Source organism: Nannospalax galili, unplaced genomic scaffold (genome assembly GCF_000622305.1).
Source record: "Nannospalax galili isolate Female #2095 unplaced genomic scaffold, S.galili_v1.0 scaffold879, whole genome shotgun sequence".
NCBI classification, from domain to species: domain Eukaryota; kingdom Metazoa; phylum Chordata; class Mammalia; order Rodentia; family Spalacidae; genus Nannospalax; species Nannospalax galili.
Window position 1 is genome coordinate 2,826,945 of NW_008346261.1, and position 19,565 is coordinate 2,846,509.

The 19,565-nt window shown below is 40.4% G+C and overlaps 2 protein-coding genes across 4 annotated transcripts in view; one reads left to right on the top strand and one right to left on the bottom strand.

Annotated features, from left to right (window-relative positions):
• The window catches only part of Trim37 (tripartite motif containing 37), a 166,084-nt gene that overhangs the window by 130,160 nt on the left and 16,359 nt on the right, over nt 1-19,565 (top strand). The window contains exon 25 of one of the 3 annotated variants that reach the window (XM_017800500.1): nt 11,729-11,753. The exons of the other annotated variants lie outside the window; for them this stretch is intronic. Coding sequence (XP_017655989.1) covers nt 11,729-11,738 — 10 coding nt within the window. The 3' untranslated portion in view covers nt 11,739-11,753. Of the gene's footprint in view, nt 1-11,728; nt 11,754-19,565 lie in introns of those variants that run through there. 3 annotated transcript variants of the gene reach the window in all.
• The window catches only part of Ppm1e (protein phosphatase, Mg2+/Mn2+ dependent 1E), a 177,738-nt gene continuing 163,383 nt past the window's right edge, over nt 5,211-19,565 (bottom strand). The window contains exons 4-7 of the mRNA XM_008842676.2: nt 18,400-18,588; nt 15,251-15,394; nt 14,911-15,004; nt 5,211-7,406 (exon numbers count right to left, since the gene is read on the bottom strand). Of these exons, the coding sequence (XP_008840898.1) occupies nt 6,349-7,406; nt 14,911-15,004; nt 15,251-15,394; nt 18,400-18,588 (1,485 nt within the window). The 3' untranslated portion in view covers nt 5,211-6,348. The remainder of the gene's footprint in view (nt 7,407-14,910; nt 15,005-15,250; nt 15,395-18,399; nt 18,589-19,565) is intronic.

Below are 19,565 nucleotides of genomic sequence, written 5' to 3' on the forward strand. Positions count from 1 at the left end.
GGAAAATGAAGAACTCCAAGAGTTACTCTCTTCTTTCCATGGCACTGTTTCCCCTCATTCCACCTCTAGTTCTCACATCAACCAGTAAATGTATGGCCTCGTCCTCACGATTTTTAGAAGTTTTAAAACTGCTTGGGAAAGCTTAAGAGCAAACAATATCAGCTACTCTTTACTTTGGGATGTATATCCAGTGGCTGCTCTGTGAAAACTTTTTTTTCTGACTGATACATTCCCAAGGGAGCCTGTTCCTGTTCTGTCCAGCAACACTGCCTCAGTACTGCAGGCAGGCAGGCAGGCAATATCTTCTCGTGTGCATCTAGGAGAGACTGCGTTGTAGGCTTGCCTCTCTGTCCCACTTCCCCTGCTAAGTCCACAGCAACTCTGCTGGGCTTCCTTGCCTGTCCCTCATGCTCTAGCTGTCAGAGCATCACAGTAATGGCAGGACCTTTTCATCTCTGGTTAAGCTCCAGTTACTCACTTGGAAAATGATTTCTCAAATGTCTATCCTTTGTGACAGTTTTCCATGCTTCTTTCCTCTTTTCTAAAGAAGGATCAGAAAAATAAGATTGACCTGTGTGAGAGTGTCTGTTTTCACATCATGAAGCAGGGCACATCTTACCTGGGGTTCTCGAGCTAAGCTAAGGTGTACACAAGCTGCTTAGGGAGGAGCTTTAATACTAAACAATATTGAAACAGCTTGAGGATTCAGAAAAGAACTGATTTTTTTCTAATATAAATAAAAGTTCTTCCATAGTTTATTCCTAGACCAAGCAAAAGTAGATTGTCTAAAGCACAAAGAAGTGCCCTATACTGACTGTCCTTAAGATAATAGGTGGCTGGGGTGCAACAAACAACTTAACCTTTCTATTTTCTCTTGTGGGCTCTAACCCAGGGCCTCAGTTGCACATGTTGGCAAGTGCTTTACCTTTGAGCTTCTGAGCTAGATCTCTAACCCCAAACAATCATTTCTGATAATTTGGTAATGTCAGTAAATTTCTAATTCAAATAATTTTGTTGCATCTAATGGTTTACTTAGAATTTATTACAACTTACAGCATGCTGATGTTGCTTAAAATGTAATATTTTAAGATTTCTTTTCAAATATAAATAGCATTTATTAATCAAAAATTTCCTTCCCTGCAAAGCAAACCCTTCAGATATATTATTCTTTCAAAACTTTTCTTTCTTTATATAATGTCATGCTAAGGATGGAATGATTTTAAAGGAAGTAGGCATTTAAGATTGTAACTGTGACATTACCAAGTCTTTAACATTTTTTAAAATTTTTATTTATTTTTTGATTGCCTGCATGAATGTAAGTATACCCCTGTCGTGCAGTGCCCATGGAGGTCAGAAAAGAATGTTGGACCCCCAGGAACTGGAGGTATAGATGGTTGTTAGCTACCATGTAGGTGCTGGGAATTGAACCCAGGTCCTCTGCAAGAGCAGCCAGTGCTCTTCACCGCTGAGCCATGTCTCCAATCCCCTAAAAGTCTTGATAGTACAGCAAAAGAAGCTCTTACAGTGTATTAACTAGGTTCACTTGTTTTTCAGGCTTAAATCCATTCCTGCTGAGGCAAGTGTCTTATCAGCCTTCTCCCCCTCACATGCTCCTATCTGTCTCCTATTCTCCTTGATAGAAATCCTTCAGACTTTCAGCCACCACTGACTTGCTTATTTCTTTTAAGACTGAAAGGAAATTTGGTGATGTGAAGGGTGAAAGCTTGAGTCCAGATGTCTAAGAGTCAAGTCGCTGGAGAGCTGCATCACCACTTAGCCCTGGGCAGGCCCCTCTCCTGTTTTAGAATTCTAACCCCTCAACCTTCCTCTTTCTTCCCCACTTAAACCAATGGAAAGCACAAGGAGAAGAAACATCTTGCTCCTCTGGTTTTTTGAGGGGGAAGAGAAATAATAGATAAGCAGCACTTAACAAATTTGCATCTTTAAATGTTCTTAAGGTGTAAGAAAACTACCATTTCGAGGGTTTTAAGGTAGACAGAATTTGCCCAATTTAAGCACTAATTCAGCTTTCCTTTAAGAAAAAGACAACTAGTTGTTTTTTAATTGCTGGGTTTTATTAAGATATTGGCAAAATTTCAACATACTCCTTACCTGAATAAACAGTTTTAATAAATAAAACATGAAGGATCACTTATGATTACAACTCAACTCAAAAGTGATCTGCAGAGCAGGTTTGTAAATCAGTAACTTCACTCGGTAAGAAATGACTCACTTCACTCACGTCACTCACTCCACTCCAGAGAGAATTCTTTGCAGAGAAATGTCATGAACAAGAGAAAGCTTGTCTCTCACCAAAGAGCACCTAGAGAGATTACAATGATGTGTCTGCATTATCTGATACATCAAAGTTAATTAAAGTACTTCCCTTTCAAAAGCAACTGCTGTGTCAGTGTGGAATTCCCTGTCCTAGTTCATATTTTCCAATTAGTATAATAAATAGACTTTGAAATAAATAAATAAATACTGTTGGAGGAAACAATTATTTTTTTCAGCACAGTACAATTTGTCTGGAAGATAGCTGTGTTATAATACTGGCAGTATCATTTTGAGAAAAAGTCTTAATCTTTTCATAGATCAAGATTGCGGGGGAGGGGTTGTGGGTTTCTTTTTTTTTTTCCTGTCTTCTAACATGGTTTTCAAAGATGGGGAGAAAAAAAAATCTTTTCCTAATTATCCAAAAAAATTTATCCCAAACAAAGGTGGGAACAAAGTATAGTAGCCCCCTTTGTAGCTTTGCTTAGGTGAAAAAACTCATTGAACAAATTCAGTTTAAAAATTAAAATAATTTAGATCATTTTCTCACAAAACCTCAGCAAGCCTTTGATGGGGGAGGAAGGGCTTGAAGCACAGCAGTTTCATCTGCAACACTGAACTGCTTCATCGGCACTCCCAAACAAAGGTGGGAACAAAGTATAGTAGCCCCCTTTGTAGCTTTGCTTAGGTGAAAAAACTCATTGAACAAATTCAGTTTAAAAATTAAAATAATTTAGATCATTTTCTCACAAAACCTCAGCAAGCCTTTGATGGGGGAGGAAGGGCTTGAAGCACAGCAGTTTCATCTGCAACACTGAACTGCTTCATCGGCACTCTCATCTGCCCCTTGGATGCTGCACTTCTTACTGGCACAGTGTTCTAGCAATGGAGTGTGGTGGTCATGAAAATGCAGTGTTGATGTTAGACCACTATTCAGTGTGGTCAGGGTTAGACAGTGGTGACATGGACATTGCTGATGTTGTCCTTTGAAAAGATGTTACTTTCAAGGAGCCGCCTACTTAAATCAGATGCAACATGGATTTTTAATTGTGTTACTTCAAGGACAATGGATGGCACTTCTAGGTAAAGAGAAAAGGTATATACATCTGTTTTTCTTCCTGGCCTCTAGTACAGACCTAGATGGTCTCAATAGCCCCAGTATTTGGTGCTATAATGTTGCCTAGCCTCAGATATCCCTCCCAAAGTACACATCTAAAAAGTGAAAAGGGAAACCTGGAAATTAGGGACTGATGCCCTTGGCAACTCACAGTGAATGCACAAGGAGCAGTAACCTGTTGTGACTCAGGTCTGTTTTCCTATCCAATATGACACTTTCTTGTTTATATTTGTTTTACTATTTCCTACTCTAACAAAACTGGTTTAGCAGGCAAACAGATTGATGCAAATCATGTTAAATTGAAAAAGGGATACTGCCACTCTTTAAGGATTGAGTGTAATACTTTCACCACCACTAAATTACACAATGAATAGAGGTACAAAACACATAATTCACAGACTATACCGCAGCATTTACAGTTAATATATATTATATAGATACTTTTATATCTGTCTAATGTTTTTACAATCACCAGATACACCATCATTAAATATAAGTTACAGAAATGTATAGATAACCATTAGTTAGAGGGTTACTTATTGCTTACTTTAGCAAGCAGCAAATTAAGGGCAGAGGATTTGAACTGAAGGGAACTACTTTCTATCACCAGTGGCATTAAGATTTAACACTGCATTTCACAAAGTGCTGCTTTTTGTCTAGTGTATAGAACCAACAGCAGCGTATATCAGACCAGTAACCACTACTTTAATATTATAGAATTTTAAAGGACTTACCTTACAAATGGTACCTAACTACCCTATAAATATGCATGTTGTGAACAAATGAAGTTATTTTTTACAATAGTGTTTTTTTTTTTTTAACTTGACCACTCTAGAACTACTTTTCTCTATTTTCTAGAGAGCTAATGATATGAGAAATGGAGTTAACACTGCTGTTTTGTCAGACTTACAAAATTCAGGCCTTTCAAAATGGGTCTTTTTGTCCCAGTTTCATCCACCAATTTTTACCCCATTGGAAAAAAGCCTATCGCTTCTAATTTTTTCTCTGTTCCCCTATCCCAACCAAACAACATTCCCAATAGGTAACTGCGGAAAACGTCTAAATTTTTTCCTAGCTACTTTGGGATATAATATGTACCAATGTTCTGCTGCCTCTGTTTTCTTGTTTCCTTAGATAATTTGGTTTAAAACTGACACTGCATCTGATGGGCTGTCAACAAGATCTGGGCTTCAAAAAATGACAGATATGAGTGAGGTCTGTGTGCAGGTGAAGCATCGGAGTGATGATCAAATCCTAATACTATCTGGGTGGAGCCACCTTTACTCCTTTTCACCCATGTCACAAGACTTGAGGGAGGAGTAAATGACTTCAAGGTCAAGAGAAAAATACTGAAATCACCACTTACATTCAAATTTTAAAAAATAAAAGCTGTAGATTAGCAGTCCGATCATTTTAAAGTGAAGCTGGGTTTTTGTTATTAATGATTTAATGTAGCTTTACTGGTACCTGTAATATGTTACAGTTATCTATGCTTTTAAAATGTGTGATCTTTAGTCCTCTGTGGGTCTGGAGAATGCAACATGATTGTGTTACTCTTAAAATATGATCAGGCAGTGGGTGTTCCTCAGTAAGAACATTTAGTGCCTCCACTATGAGTGACTGATCACCCCAGCAGCTCCTGCTACTGCGTGGCCTGGCTGGTCCACAGTTGATGGGGTGGGCAGGGGATATAGGTGGGTGAGACACGAAGACATTCATGACTTTCAGAATCACAGGCTGTTTTATGAAACAAACCTGATAGTATATTTACTCTCCTTAGTTGAAGATATATTTCTGGCTTGAAACTGTAGAAATGGCAAAATGATTTAAAACTATCAAATATAACTTAATACTGAAATGAGAGGGCATGACCTGTCTCTGCGGTCTGAAGCGGGTAGCTGGACTCTGGCTTGGCTTCCCGTTATAGCTAAACAGCCCTGGCTCCCAGTACTCTGCATTCTGCCCTCACTCGGCCTCCTTTGTACCAATTACTTCATTCCCTTGGGGAAAACAATTTTAGAGAGGTTACGACTAGCATTTTTCAATCTCTAAACCACTTTTTATCTCATAGTAATATATGCTTTTGCTGTCTGTAAACTGGAAAAAAAAAAAAAGGAGGAAATGTTTTAACTCTGTTTAAGTGGCATTTTGAGTCATGTATATTTGTACCTGACATCATCTCTATTAAACCACTTTTATTCCTGAGATGAAGGTACTGTGAAACACATTAGCATCGTAGATTAAACCGGCTGACAGTGGTCTGGAATGACAAGTAACAAAAATTCCACCAAAAGCACCATAGCAGCTTATGAGACTCAAATAACTAAAACCTTATGAAACATTTTAATTAAAAATGTAATAGTTACGTCTTTTGTTGTGTTTTCTATGGGAAAAAAATCAGTAAATTTTTTGACTATATACTGCCTCACAAGTCTGAGACTATGACACTTTCATACTAGTTTACGTCTTCCATTACCACCAGTTAAAATCCATATGGCTTTTAGTCTTTCACCCACCCAGAGTGGGGAGGGATCCTTCATAGTGCCCAGGATCTTGAAGAACGTCTCCAAACTAAGTTCAGTTGTGCATCGTTTGTCTTAGATTAGGCACATTAGACCAGATTTCTACTGAGTTGTGATTTCCACACTGTATATCCTGACTGAAATTACGCTCATCTTCCACTAGTGACGTGAAGGGATGGTGGCTAGGGGCTGTTGTAGGTGTAGACACATCACGGGGACCAGCTGTATAATTTTGCTAGTGAAACTGCCAATACTTTTTTTTTGTAAGATTGAAAACACTATTTTGAGTTTCCTAGAGATCTATTTACATTTAAGAATTGAGCCATCCATGGATTCATAATGAAGCACATGTGTGTTAGAAATGTCTACCTTGTTTCTACTCTGATAGTGGTATTTTTGAGGGAGAGCTAGCTAGCCTACTTTGATGAAAAGGTCTTATATTTTATAGCTCCAGGGAAGATCTGGGCATGGAATATCATTACTCTTTCTGACCTTCATTATGTTTTTACTATACCCTTTCCAATTACTTTCCCTCCATGGCAAAGAACTTCTTAACATCTTGTTTCTCTTCCCACTTTGAATAAGTGACAACAGGCTAATACCTATTTTGTGAGAAGGCTCTTGAGCAGAAAGACATGAATAAAACCTTGGATTAAACCTGAATCCACGTTGCCTTTTTGAGTAGTGATGGTGTAAATGATATAATCTAGACACTCTTTTCCCCAGGGATTTGAACTGTTCATTTTCTAACCCAGAACAGACAGGGGACAAGGTCTCCATTCTGCGTATCTGTTGCCCTGTTGAACCCCAATTAAAAGAAGCCAGAAACTCTCCAGCACCACTGTGTTCAGGCAATGATGACTTGTCTGATTTTTCCTTCATTATTAGCTCATTAATAAGATTTGCTTTCTTTGGTGCACCAGGACAAAACATCTCAACTGGTGGCAAAAACTGGGCACTGTGAGGTTTGCTTGCTTCTATTTGTGTGAGATCTAGGTAGCCTGGATCTTCCAGTACGTTGATTTGGGGCCCTGGGCTCAGGCTAGTTCTATCAGTGAATGAATCCACGCGCCCCTCATAGCCTAGATCGGCAGGTGCTGAGCACTGGTGCTGAGGCCACGGGCGTTTGCACTCTCCATGACTCTCCTTATCATCCCCACCATCTTCTTGCCCTCCTTGAAAAGAGTTCTCTGTCCAATCTGATTCCTCACTAACATTTACAGCTTTGTTCATGTCCCTCAGGAATACCACAATAACAGTGATATTATCACTTGACCCAGCATCCCGAGCTGATGCCACTAATTTGTGGGCAACCATGCTGCTGTCTCCATTATTCTCTTTCAAGTGGTCAGACACAACCTTCACTGCCTCATCAGGGTTCACGGTATCATAGAAGCCATCACAGGCCAGAATGAGGTAGTCTTCAGTCCCATCCAGAACAGTTGAGGCAGAGTCTGCATCTCCACAGATATATGGCTTATGTTCGGCATCTCCTGTGGGAATTAGAAAGGAGAGACATCAAAAGGCAGGTTGTGGCTTACCTATATGCTTAGAATGCTTGTGGCCCGTACTATGACTGATTATAATTTAATGGAAAGAATTTATAATTGTAGGTAAACCACCTGAATTCTATATTAGTCGGATGGTGTTCATACTTTAACTCTAGCTAAATTGTTGCCAATCGTGAGGCTTAATTCCTTATTGGATTTATGTTCTGAACCTTGTGCCTCTGGCTATGATTTCAGTTTTGCTGACTGGCAACAAGTAACATCAAATCTAAATTTGTTGCTGTACTGAAAATATCAGTCTTACATAGGAGAACTTTGTTGATTCAGTAGATCTCTTGTTCTTACTAGTGATTAAGTTTGATTTAATTGCAACTTGAGAACATTGAAGAAAAAGTTCTAGCCATCTTCCTCATTAAACAATTTTTGTTCTGTCCTTTTTCAGAAGTTAGTAAGTAGGTTTATGTTGTGAGCATGGAGGAAGGGATTTAACACCAAGTGTGACTCCCTCAAGCCGGGAAAACTCATTTGCTTTATCCAAAGTCTCCTACAAGGGAACCAGAATACAACTTGCTTGCTTCCCTGTCCACCCCTTCTTAATATTGCTTTATTTAACTACTAGGGGACAGAGAAAATACACAAATTTTCTCTCTTCTTCAGAGATGATCTTGCTGTCTTCATCTCTGATTACCTTTTTGTTATTGTTCACACCCCTCCACATACTCACACTTACTAACAACACCCCAAGACCCTATTCTGCCCTTTTTTTTCCTTCCTCAGTTCATTTACTCACAGAATGACATTTGAGCTGGGCCCTGAAGAGTAGGATAGCTATCATCAGGCAGAGAAGGTCCCTTGCTTGAAAGAACATAAGCAGACACAAGGCAATGTTGGGGAGTAATGTGTACTAGACTAGAGACTGTAGGTCCTCCACCGAATGTCACCTGATTTTCACAGTGCCTTTGGAACTTTCAGATGCAGAGCACTACCACATCCATGTATTGTTTTCATCTAGTTTCCCCTAGACACTTGGAGATAGCGTCTCTATTGTCCTTAGCCACCAAGCTACAGGTAAAGCAGTACCATATAAGTTTGTGCTGAGGACAGCACTTCTCTTGGACTGCTTAGCTCCAAATCCTAGCTCTTCTGCTTGTTGTCTACTAATTCTCGTTAATTACCATCTTTTCTATTGCACTAAAATGAAGATGAACTTAAGTGACTGATAGTGGTAATTGGTGTTAGTTGTGATTATAGTAAACAAAACCTAGAATCACCTGAAGAGTCTCAGTGAAGGATTGCATAGATTGTGTTGGCCTGTGAGTGTGCATGTGAAGGATTTTTTTCTCCCTTAATTGGGTTAATTGAGTTGGAGACATTGCTCACCGTGGGTGGTACCATTCCCTGGGTTTGGGATCTGGGCTGAGTACTAAGTATACATGCTTTGATTTCTCCCTGCTCTTGACTGGATGTGATGTGGCCAGCTGTCTGTCAAGCTCCAGCCCCCACAACTTCCCTGCAGTGATGGACTGTAACCAGGGATTGTGAGCTAAAATAAACCCTTTCTCCCCTTAAGTTGCTTGTTATCAGGGTGTTTATCATAGCAACAGAAATGAAACTAGGACAGAGGACTTCCTATACATTTCGTTGTTTCTGAATTCTGTTATTGGTTCCCTCTTGCCCAAGGAAGACTTCTTTCAAACATGTCAAACAGGCCCAGAAATTTCAATAGGAACTTTCAATAGGAACTCTGGATAACTCAGCTATAAACAATGTGGGCCACATGCTGTTTCCAGCACATTGTATGACTGGATACCAGAAAAATGGACAATTATATAATTATTTGTAAGTAAGAAACAGGGTCTTTTGACCCTATAAATACTCAGCTCACCCCTAATCTCAGATGTAGAACTATCATCACTCTCCTCCCTTTCTCCTTTTTTGAGACAAGGTCTCATGTAGCCAAGGCTGCCCTTCAGTGCCTGATCCTCTTGCCTCTACCTCCCAAGTGCTGGAATCACAGGCATGCACCACTACTCTGGGCTCTTAAGAAAGCATTGTTTTGATTGCATCAGTTTCCCTTCTTACTATAATGCCACCTAATAAACTGCTAATTATAACATCCAAAGTTGGGATTTAGTGTCCTCTGCTAGTCCACTTTGATTTTCCCTATTCTACCTGACTGAATTATTATTTTCTGAACTCCACCTCTAAAAATAAATGTGATCTGAGTCATACTGTTCTGAAAAATCTTGTCTTAGTGTTAACAATTAAAAGACTACTGCAACTGTTGATTTGGAACAGAACATACAAAGATTTGCACAAAGAAAACGCTGCCAAAATTCTGGCTTTTCACCTGCTCTACTGTTGGGTGTCAAATTCATGACATTTCGCCCCCATATTTGGTAGGAGGGCATAAATATCCATCTCATGGTGGAAGTGGCAACATCCTTTTGTTTTCAACCTCCTCTCTCCATATGCTAGGAAGTATACATGACAGTCAGCTTTGGCTCATAGATGAAGGGCTCACGGGGTAAAACAATAGAAAAACTGCATTGTCAAATTTTAAGTGTCATTTATTTTTAGGTAGGCTGAACTCTGTTCCATAGCCCTTTTTCTTGTCCCTATTTAACCCATTTCCATGATCTTCCAAATCTTCCATTCTCTAACTCTCTAACCCAGTTAAACTGGATTTTAGTAGATTAATTAATTTCCGACTTCAAAGAAACCTCACGTTTGTTAAGCTTGAATTTCCTCAGGGTTGGAGAGATGGCTCAGCAGTTAAGAGCATTGACTACTCTTGCAGAGGACCCAGGTTCAAGTCCCAGCACCCACATGGTGGTTAACAACCATCTGTAGCTCCAATTCCAGGAGATCTGACGCCTTCTTCTGACCTCTGCGGGCATTGCATGACACAGGTGCACTTATACACATGCAGGCAATACATTCATACACATAAAATAAAAATATTTTTTAAAAAGCTTGAATTTCCTCATCGGACCCTCCTCTCAAAAAAACAAAAACAAACAAACAAACAAAAAACACTAAACTTTTTTTCCTTTTTCTTCTTTGGAGTTGCCCTGTATCCACTACCATTTTTGAGTTCAAGTCCAGTCCCCCTTTCCTCCTGTCTCTCCAGATCTCAGGCTAAGCTCTCATTTTTCAGTTCTCTTCCTTACTCTCTTCCTACAAATGCACTCTGCCATCTTCTCATTCTAAAAATAAGTCATCCTGGTCAGGCGTAGTGGTACACGCCCTTAATCCCAGAACTTGGGAGGCAGAGGCAGGTGGATCTCTGAGTTCAAGGCCAGTCTGGACTACATAGCGAGTTCCAGGTCAGCTGGGGCTACAGGGAGACCCTGACTCAAAACGACCAAAAAAAGTCATTCTTTCTTAAGTCAGCTTTTCATCCAAGCCCCTGCACTATTTCCTTTCTCCCCTTCACCATCAAACTGCCCAATAAATTAAATCTACCCTTGCTCCTTTATGTTATTGCTTATTTTTTCTCACTTGATTATTTTCTATTCCTCCCTCCCTTCCTTTTTCTTACACTGTCTTAGTGTGTAGCCTAGGCTGGACTGAAACTAACTTACGATCTCAGCCTCTCAGCCTCCCAAGTGCTGTGATTAAAGGCATGTACCACCATGCCTATCTATATAACTTGATTAGTAGGGTTTTTGTTTTGTTTTGGTCTTTGTTGAGACAGGGTCTCCCTGTCGCCCCTGCTGCCCTGGCACTTGCTATGTAGAGCAGGCTGGCCTTGAACTCAGAGATCCACTTTATTCTCCCTGAGTGCTGGGATTAAAGGTGTGCACCACCATGCCCAGCTGATTAGCAGATTTTTCTACCGACCAATTTAAAACATTTCCCTCAGTTATCACCAGTTATTTCCTATTTAAAATTCCATTTCTTTTTAAAATGTATTTCTCAGAAGACGGCTACAGCCCTGACTACTCAGGCCTAGCAGCCTTCTTTCCCTAGCATCTGAAATACCTCATTTCTGTATCATCAGTCCCTTCCTGATTTTCTTCACTGTCTCCTTAATTTAATAGTGCTAACGATCATTGTGTGCTAACAATGTGCCAGGCCCAGTTCTAAATATGGTGCACATTATACCCTTTTATATACAAATTCCATGAGCTAGGTACTGTTATTCTCAGTTTACAAAGGAGCAAACTGGTGCTGATAAGTTCACTTTCCAAAATCTATAAACTATAAAGTCACAGAGCCAAGATATAAACCCAGGGAGTCCAGCCAGCCACTATGTTACCCTTAAGTCATGGGCCTCATCTCTGTCGTCTCTGTGTGTGCAGGTGTCCTTGAAGGTCAGAGGAGGACATTGGATCCTTAGAGCTGGAGTATTATGCGGTTGTGAACCACCTGATATGGTGCTGGGAACCAATCCTGGTTCCTCTGAACAAGCAGCAAGCAAGCAGTCTATCTCTCTGACCCTGTCGGCTTCATCTTGGCGTCTTCGTACAATATGTTTTCTGAGCAATGTCACACATGCCTGTACTTTAAACATGCATATGTATGTGCACATGTACTACATATTGCCAAGATGGGATGAGTTGTCAAGTCCTTGTCTCTAACCTATAACTCGCAGCTAAGCTCCATATCTTTTTTTCCAAGACATCTTATTAGTTCCTGAAATTGAAAATATGTCCAGCTGAACTCATTATCTCCCCCCCAAAATAAACCTTTGCTGCTGCTTTATTACAAATGTAGTATCATCTTCCCACTCATAAGTCAAAAAACCTGGAAGGTAGTTTTCCTCTTCCCCATAACCTGTCATTCTGTCACCAATGTATGCCCTCCTCTGTCTCCCGTTTTAGATATTCATGTCCCAACAATGTACTCATAGCCTTTTTTTTCCTCCTTCTACTTTGAAACAGGGTTTCTATGTAGCCCTGGCTGGCCTGGACTTACTGTGTAGAGCAGGCTGGCTTCAATCTCAGAGATCTGCCTGCCTCTGCCTCCTGAGAGCTGGGATTAAAGGTGTGCACTAGTACACCCAGTACCCATAGCCTTTTAAATGTCCTCCCATCTAGACTCTTGTTGGTCTTCTGTGCTGTAACTACAAATTTTTTATAAAGGCAAAGCTGATGGAGTGGTCCCTCTGCTGCTTCACCTGGTGAAGTCCTGAATACTTCGAGTCAAATATGAAGCCCCAACACCTCTAACCTGGCACTCCACCCTCTGTTCTAGCTGCTGGTACTTGTTACTATCTAAAACACGAATGCCCTTTCAAACTCCCAGTAGTTACACTTATCTACAGCTGGGGTTTCCTTTCCTGAATGTGCTACTGCCTGCACCCCACTGAAAAATCACTTCATCTATGATGTCTTCCTCATTTGCTCTTAGTGAACACTTATTCGAGAACATTCTTCTTCTGCTTTACTTTCACCTTATGTTTTGTTTTTAGAATCAAGGCATGTATCTGCTGGTAAGTTGCTCTGTAGGGGTATTCCTCAGTTTTCTGACAAACACCATCAGAAGAAAAGATAAAGAAGAGGAGGTATTTGACAACTCTAGTTGTCAAAAATAATTCTGTATGAATATATTTTAGACTCGAGAATTTCTCCCTTTGTGGCCTTGTTCCAGAGTTCCTAATAGCTCTCTCGGTGTAAGGTAAAGCTGTTTTCAAGAGGAACTTGCATTCATTTAGCTTTCTGTTTCTCATTTAGCCTCTGCTGCTCATATTTGGGCCACTTCACAGCTTGCCAGCGCCTCCCCCAAGAGTGGGAGAAACTCAAATCACTGATGAAGCTAAACCAAACCTTTCAGATTTTCCTACTGTTCTAGAAATCTTAATAATGATAAATTTGATAATTAGATATGAACTTGGCCCATGCTTCTTACTTTTTTTTAGAGAAGAAAAGGTTAAGAATTGCAGTATGCATGCATATCTGTACATCCACCCATGAAGACACACATTTGTCTTTCAAAAGCTGGGAAGGGAGGCTAAACTGTGACGGCTAACAACAAATCTACACCCCAAAATGAGACAATGGCAGGAATAGCCCAGTTCCTACAAAATTACACCCACAGTTTTGTACAATCATTTGTTCAATCTCTGTTTAATACTGACTTTCCCTTTTGAAAAGCTTAATTTTCAGGGAGACAAGTTCTTTTGAAATGGTTAAAGGGTTTGGAGAGATGGCTCAGTAGTTAAAGGCACTAGGGACCTGGCTACAGATGACCTGGGTTTAGTTCCCAGCACCCATATGGCAGCTAACAACCATCTATAACTCCAGTTCCTGGGAATCCGATGCCCAGTCTGGCTTCTGTGGGCACTGCATGCACATGGTGCACTTACATGCAGGCAAAATACTCATACCTGCCAGGTTTGGTGGCACACACCTTTTGTCCCAGCACTTAGCAGGCAGAGATCTCTGAGCTGAAGGCCAGAGTCGTCTACATAGTTGAGCTCTAGGTCCGCTGGGCCTACAGAGAGACCCTGTCTCAAAAAAGACCGTCCCCCTGCCAAAAAAACACTCATACATGCTGCCAGGTGTGGTGGTGCACACCTTTAATCCCAGCACTTGGTGAGATGGAGGCTAGCCTGGTCTACATGGTGAGTTCTAAGGCCAGCTAGGGCTATAGGGAGACCCTGTTTCAAAAATAACAACAAAAACACTCATACATAGAAATTTTTTAAATTGCTCTTTAATGTTGGTAAGGGCTGGGGATGTAGCTGAGTGGTAAGAGCTCTTGCCTAGCATGCAGGAGACCTCAGTTTTGATCCCTGGGTGATGGCAGGAGGAATGGGATGAGATGGAATAATGAATTTGAACCCAGGGTTATCTGACAAGTTGTTATTTCATAACCAGTTTTCCTATAAAAGTATGCTGTTTCTATGACATCTGCTTACATCATTTTATAATTCATTGAAAAAAGATGAAGATAGAAACAAAATATAGCTAAAGTATGGAGGGAGCTTCCATTTTTTGGAAATACTGATTTAAGTTAAATTTAACCCAAAATGGAATGAAATGATCATTTTGGTTTTAAGCAAATTTATACACTAACTTGAAGACTTCTATTAAAAGAATAGAACTTGGAGCTGGGGAGATGGCTCAGCAGTTAAGAGCACTGGCTGCTCTTTCTGAGGACCCAGGTTCGGTTCCCAGCATCCACATGGTGACTAACAACAGTCTGTAACTTCAGTTCCAGGGATGTGGCACCCTCTTCTGGGCATTTTACAACATGGATACACTTACATACATGTAGGCAAAATACTCATGCACATAAGATAAAAATAAGTAACAAAGAATAGAAACTAGTACATTATTTCTTGAGATAAGTCTCTTTTTATAATGAATTTTAAATGTACAAATAATCAGGCATAGTTAAATAACAAGGTACCCGATTGTTACTTTGAATGATGAGAACCATCCTGATGTAAACGAGTATCTGGAGCTCCTTCATGTCAAAGTTAATACAAGACAGTGCGCTAGAAGATGTTAGTTTGGAGAAACAAAATGTTTCCTACCTATAGCTCTGGAGACTGACAGACTTCCATTCACCCTCCAGGCACCAAACCAAACTACACAGCCTCCAAGAGCCTCAATTCGCTGCTTTTCATCCTAAACAGCAGTGCAATAAAAAGCAAAGAACTGGATTCAGGATTTATTCATTTACTTGCACAGTAAACATAGGTATGTTACCCATCGGCTTTCTGAAAAGGTCTTCTGTACCCTTCCTATATGATGTGGGCATAGTTACTTAGATTAATGGCAACAATAATAATGATGATAATAATTAAAAGAATCCTAATGAATTACTACAAAACTGCTTTTGTGACATGTTCTATTAGAACAAATCATACATACCTCTCTGTCTGGTTTATGTGGCTTCATTAGTTCAACAGCTTGGCCCTTTCTCACAAGCATAACTTGGGAATCACCCACCCATGCCACGTGGAGCATGTTGCCTCTGATAAAAGTTACCACACCTGTGGTCCCACATCGTAAGCTCTGAAAATAATTTAAGAGCAGAGTCAATGAAAATCAAAGACACCAAATTCTCACTGAGAAGCAATTTAGAATTAATATAAACTTCTTTGAGTGGGAGGCTATTGGTAATACAATTTCACATGTTTGAAATTCATGTTTCTCAACATTTTATTTTATTCTATTTTGTTTTATTGCAACAGATTCTTACTCTGTAACCCAGGCTGGCCTTGAACTCACACATTCCACCTACTTCTGCCTCCTGAGTACTGGGACTAAAGATATGCACTACCACACCTGGCTCAGAGCATTATATATGCATGTTTGTATTTACATTTACACACAAATCCACTTGATCTGTGATATGCAAAACAGGAATGGTTATCAATTTCATTTTAAATATAGATTTTAAAAACTGGGCCTGCTGAGATGGCTGAGCAGGTAAAGGTGCTTACTGCCAAGCCTGATGACCCAAGTTTGATCCCTGGGACCCACACAATAGAAGGAGAGAACTGATTCCTGCAAATTGTCCTCTGACCTCCCTCCCCACACATGCTGGGTTATGTGTGCACATCTCCTCCACCCCCCATGTATACACACACTAAATATTTTAAAATATGTTTTTTTAAAAAACTGTCAGATGTTGTGATTTGTCCAAGGGCTGATAAACTGTTTAGTATACAAAACGGCTGGATTCTTTGTTCCTCCTAGTCACTGCCAAATCCATTATATCAACCCTTTTCTTAAAGGCTTCCACAGTTTAGTCTGTTTCATTACTAACCCTACTGTGTATAATCAGTTCAGTGTCCTAACTGCACAATAATATTGTGTGTGTGTGTGTGTGTGTGTGTGTGTGTGTGTGTGTGTGTCTAAAGCATTTTCTTGGTACAGAAGAAATGTTCTCAATCTCTGGATATTAAGGAGCCAAGAGAGCACACATTTGTTGAACTAAGATGCTTATATACCTTTAAAAACAAAAACAGGAAAATCTTCCCTATAATATTTTTAGAGATATTTGGTTTTAACACTGCATAAAGAACAGCCCATCCAGAGTTTCCCTGCACTATCTACCACAATGCTTAAAGCTCCTGATCCTACTACACTAAAATGACATCTCCATTTGACATGAGTCACCACCAAATGAGCATGACTCTGTTACTAAGGACCTGGCCTAAATTAGAACCCCTGCATCAGGGGTGGTAAAGGGCTTCATGTATCGAATGAGAAAAACAACTTCTCTTTTTCCCTATATAGGGAAAGTTTGTTATAAATCCTCACCCACCAATAAAATGTCTTCCCACACAGAATGTTCAAAAACTCAGCCCTCTGGAACGCACGATAAAGACACTTCAGTGCATATGCCCTGGAGAGAACAGGAGGCAGGGTTGCTTCACAGCAGGAATAGCTACTTTTCCCAGCAGTAAGTAGCACATGGAAGCGCAAGAAGAGAAGAGTGACTGCTGAGGTGGACCCAAGTTATCAAGAGATGCCGGCCAGAAGCAGAGACACTAGGGCCACAAGACACTAGGATGCTCGTAAAGCAAGTGAGGAGAGCATGGCCAGGAAAGTCCTAATTTTGAGGAAAGAGAGAAAAAGGAATCAAGGATTGAAAGAAAAAAAAAAAAAGACGGGTTGGAGAGATGACTTAGTGGTTAAGAGCACTGACTGCTTTTGCAGAGGACCCAGGTTCGATTCCCAGCACCCACATGGCGGCTACGAGCTGTCCTTAACTCCAGTTCCAGGGGAATCTGAAGCTCTCTTCTGACCTCTGCAGCATTGCACGACATAGGTGCACTCACATACATTCAGACAATATACTCTTACACGTAAAATAAAAATAATAAATATTAAAAAAAAAAAAAAGACAAAGTGATTGCCTCACATTGATGATGACAGATCACCCACCAGGCTGGCCTTGTCTCAGAAGCTGAGCACCAGCAGCCTCGGGAGACTGAGCTGAACGGAGTGTTAGCTCTCCCAGCCCAGCCCAGGAAGATCTGAGGTGGCATTTCCTTTTGCAGTCTCCCTCTATCTGTGGACCCTGGTGGTTACTGTGGTTAGTTTGCATGTTAGTTCAAGCTTGGAGGAGGAGTAAAGATAGAGAATACTCTGGCTTTTTATCATGTACTTCTGAGTTGTTGCTTTGCTAATTCCAGGTCCCATCATTCCTTTGTAGCCTAACTGTGAGGTCAGAGAAATGGATTAAATGATAACCATGATCTTTCTGTCTTAAAAGTTAATGTTTATGTCATGTGGCAAGAGTGTTCATTTTTGTGTATATCTAATTATGTAATTACTTTTGAAAATTAAAAAAGTTTCTATTGGTCCCCCAGTTAAAAATCCAACATAGAGTACTATAGTAAATTATGTACCAATGCCAAGAATGATAATTAGATCGTGTATTTTTTACTTTAAGCCTTAATATAGAGCCCCTGAACTTCATTCAGAGTAAAAGAAACTTAGGTCTGATCAGCCTTAGCAATATAGGGTGTGAGTGCTGGCTTTTCTTCCTATTAAAAGAAAATCAGTTCAAGGATCATCTAAGGATTCATCCTCTACAGTGAAATTTTTCCCTGGAGAAACAGTAAAACATTGTCTACTCATTTAAAACCAAATATATGGAAGTGATCCCAGTTTCTGTTTCTTTTTTAAAACCATTGTCTTTTATTCACTATATCCAGATCTTGTCAGCAAGAGTGCTTAGAGAGATGGTCCTAGTGGGAAGCTGTCAGGCAGTGGGAAAAATGAAACAAAACTCACCTGCCAAATCCAGCAAGGATTTTAGAAAGGTGGTCAGAAAACCACAGCCTGGGGGTCCTTTACAGTCTATCATTGTGCCCCATAAAAATTATTCCTGAAGAACAAACTGGATTTAGAATCGAGCACAGAGTCCAATATGAGGGGTCAAAAAAAAAATAGTTTGGATAATGTCTGCCCCAAAAGAAATCCAAAATAGCCCTTTAACCACATAGACCTGGTTGAGCTCAGCTAGAGCTCTCATGGCCAGAATTCACAAGCAAGTGGCATACCTCCCTGGCTGCCTTCTGCACAAATCGCTCGTCTGTGACCCGGAAGGCCCGGCACAGAGCCTCAGCAGGATCATGGGGGAACATCTCCTGGCGTACTAAGTTTACATGTAGGTGAACAGAGGCATAAATGGCGGCATCCACTCCCCCATGGCCATCAAACACTGCAAAATAAGCTTGTTCTTCCTGGTCCTGTCAACAGAAACACAGACCATTAAGGAGTGAGACATATTGCCGTTCATATGGGCCGACCCCCCTGGAAACAGCCATCCTCCCCTATCACATTTGTTGTTCATATAACAAGACTAAATTTTTCCCTTCTCTGACATGCCTGGTCAGCTGCTGAATACCTGCAATATTAGGGCATCTGTGTTTACACACCAGGCCCTGGAACACATCATGCCCAATTAGCGCAGGCTGAAGTGCCCTCTCTGTGAAAGTTGTTGTCTTGTACCATGGAAACCACCCACGTACATTTGCTTCAAAATTACTGTTATAAGTTGGGGGGTGGAGAGGAAGGAGAAGGTATGAGGAGGAATTGAGCAAAAGCTGTTCTGGATTGAGTGCTTTCTTTTTTCAAAATTCCAGAGAACAATAGAAAATAACTGGCCTTCCAGCACAAGGCCAATTGTGTTCAGGTTGTTTAAAATACATGGTGATAAAAGCATACACAGCTCTCAACTCTAATACCTCTTTCATACACCATTCTCATCACAGTGAATTCTTGCCATGAGTAACAGTCTCTAAAGTAGTTAACCAAACTTGAGCCACATCAGTTGCCTAATGTATGGCTGGCAACTTTGCTTTGTCCCACCTTCTAAGATTCAGCTTTACACTTCTCACAAGGCTGACTGCCAGGATTGAGTCTTCCAATCTTCTGCTTTGTCTTGAGAAGTTTACTTTTTGAGAACCAAATAGTTTGCTTTTTTTCCTTCATTTTCAGCTTAGGTGTTTGAATCTCAGATCTGTGAGTCACTCGAGTTTTGCTGATCACTTAGCTCCCTGTAGGCTGTACTAATGATTTTCATTTGTGTCACTGAATTCTTTTTTGTTAGGCTCCAGGAGCCTTAGAGGAGTCCAGGTTCTGTCACAGGCCCTTGAGCAAATCTTCAGGGGTTGGGGGGCGTGGGTGTTTGGCTTTGAGTTTTGGTTTTTAGTATTAGTTTTTT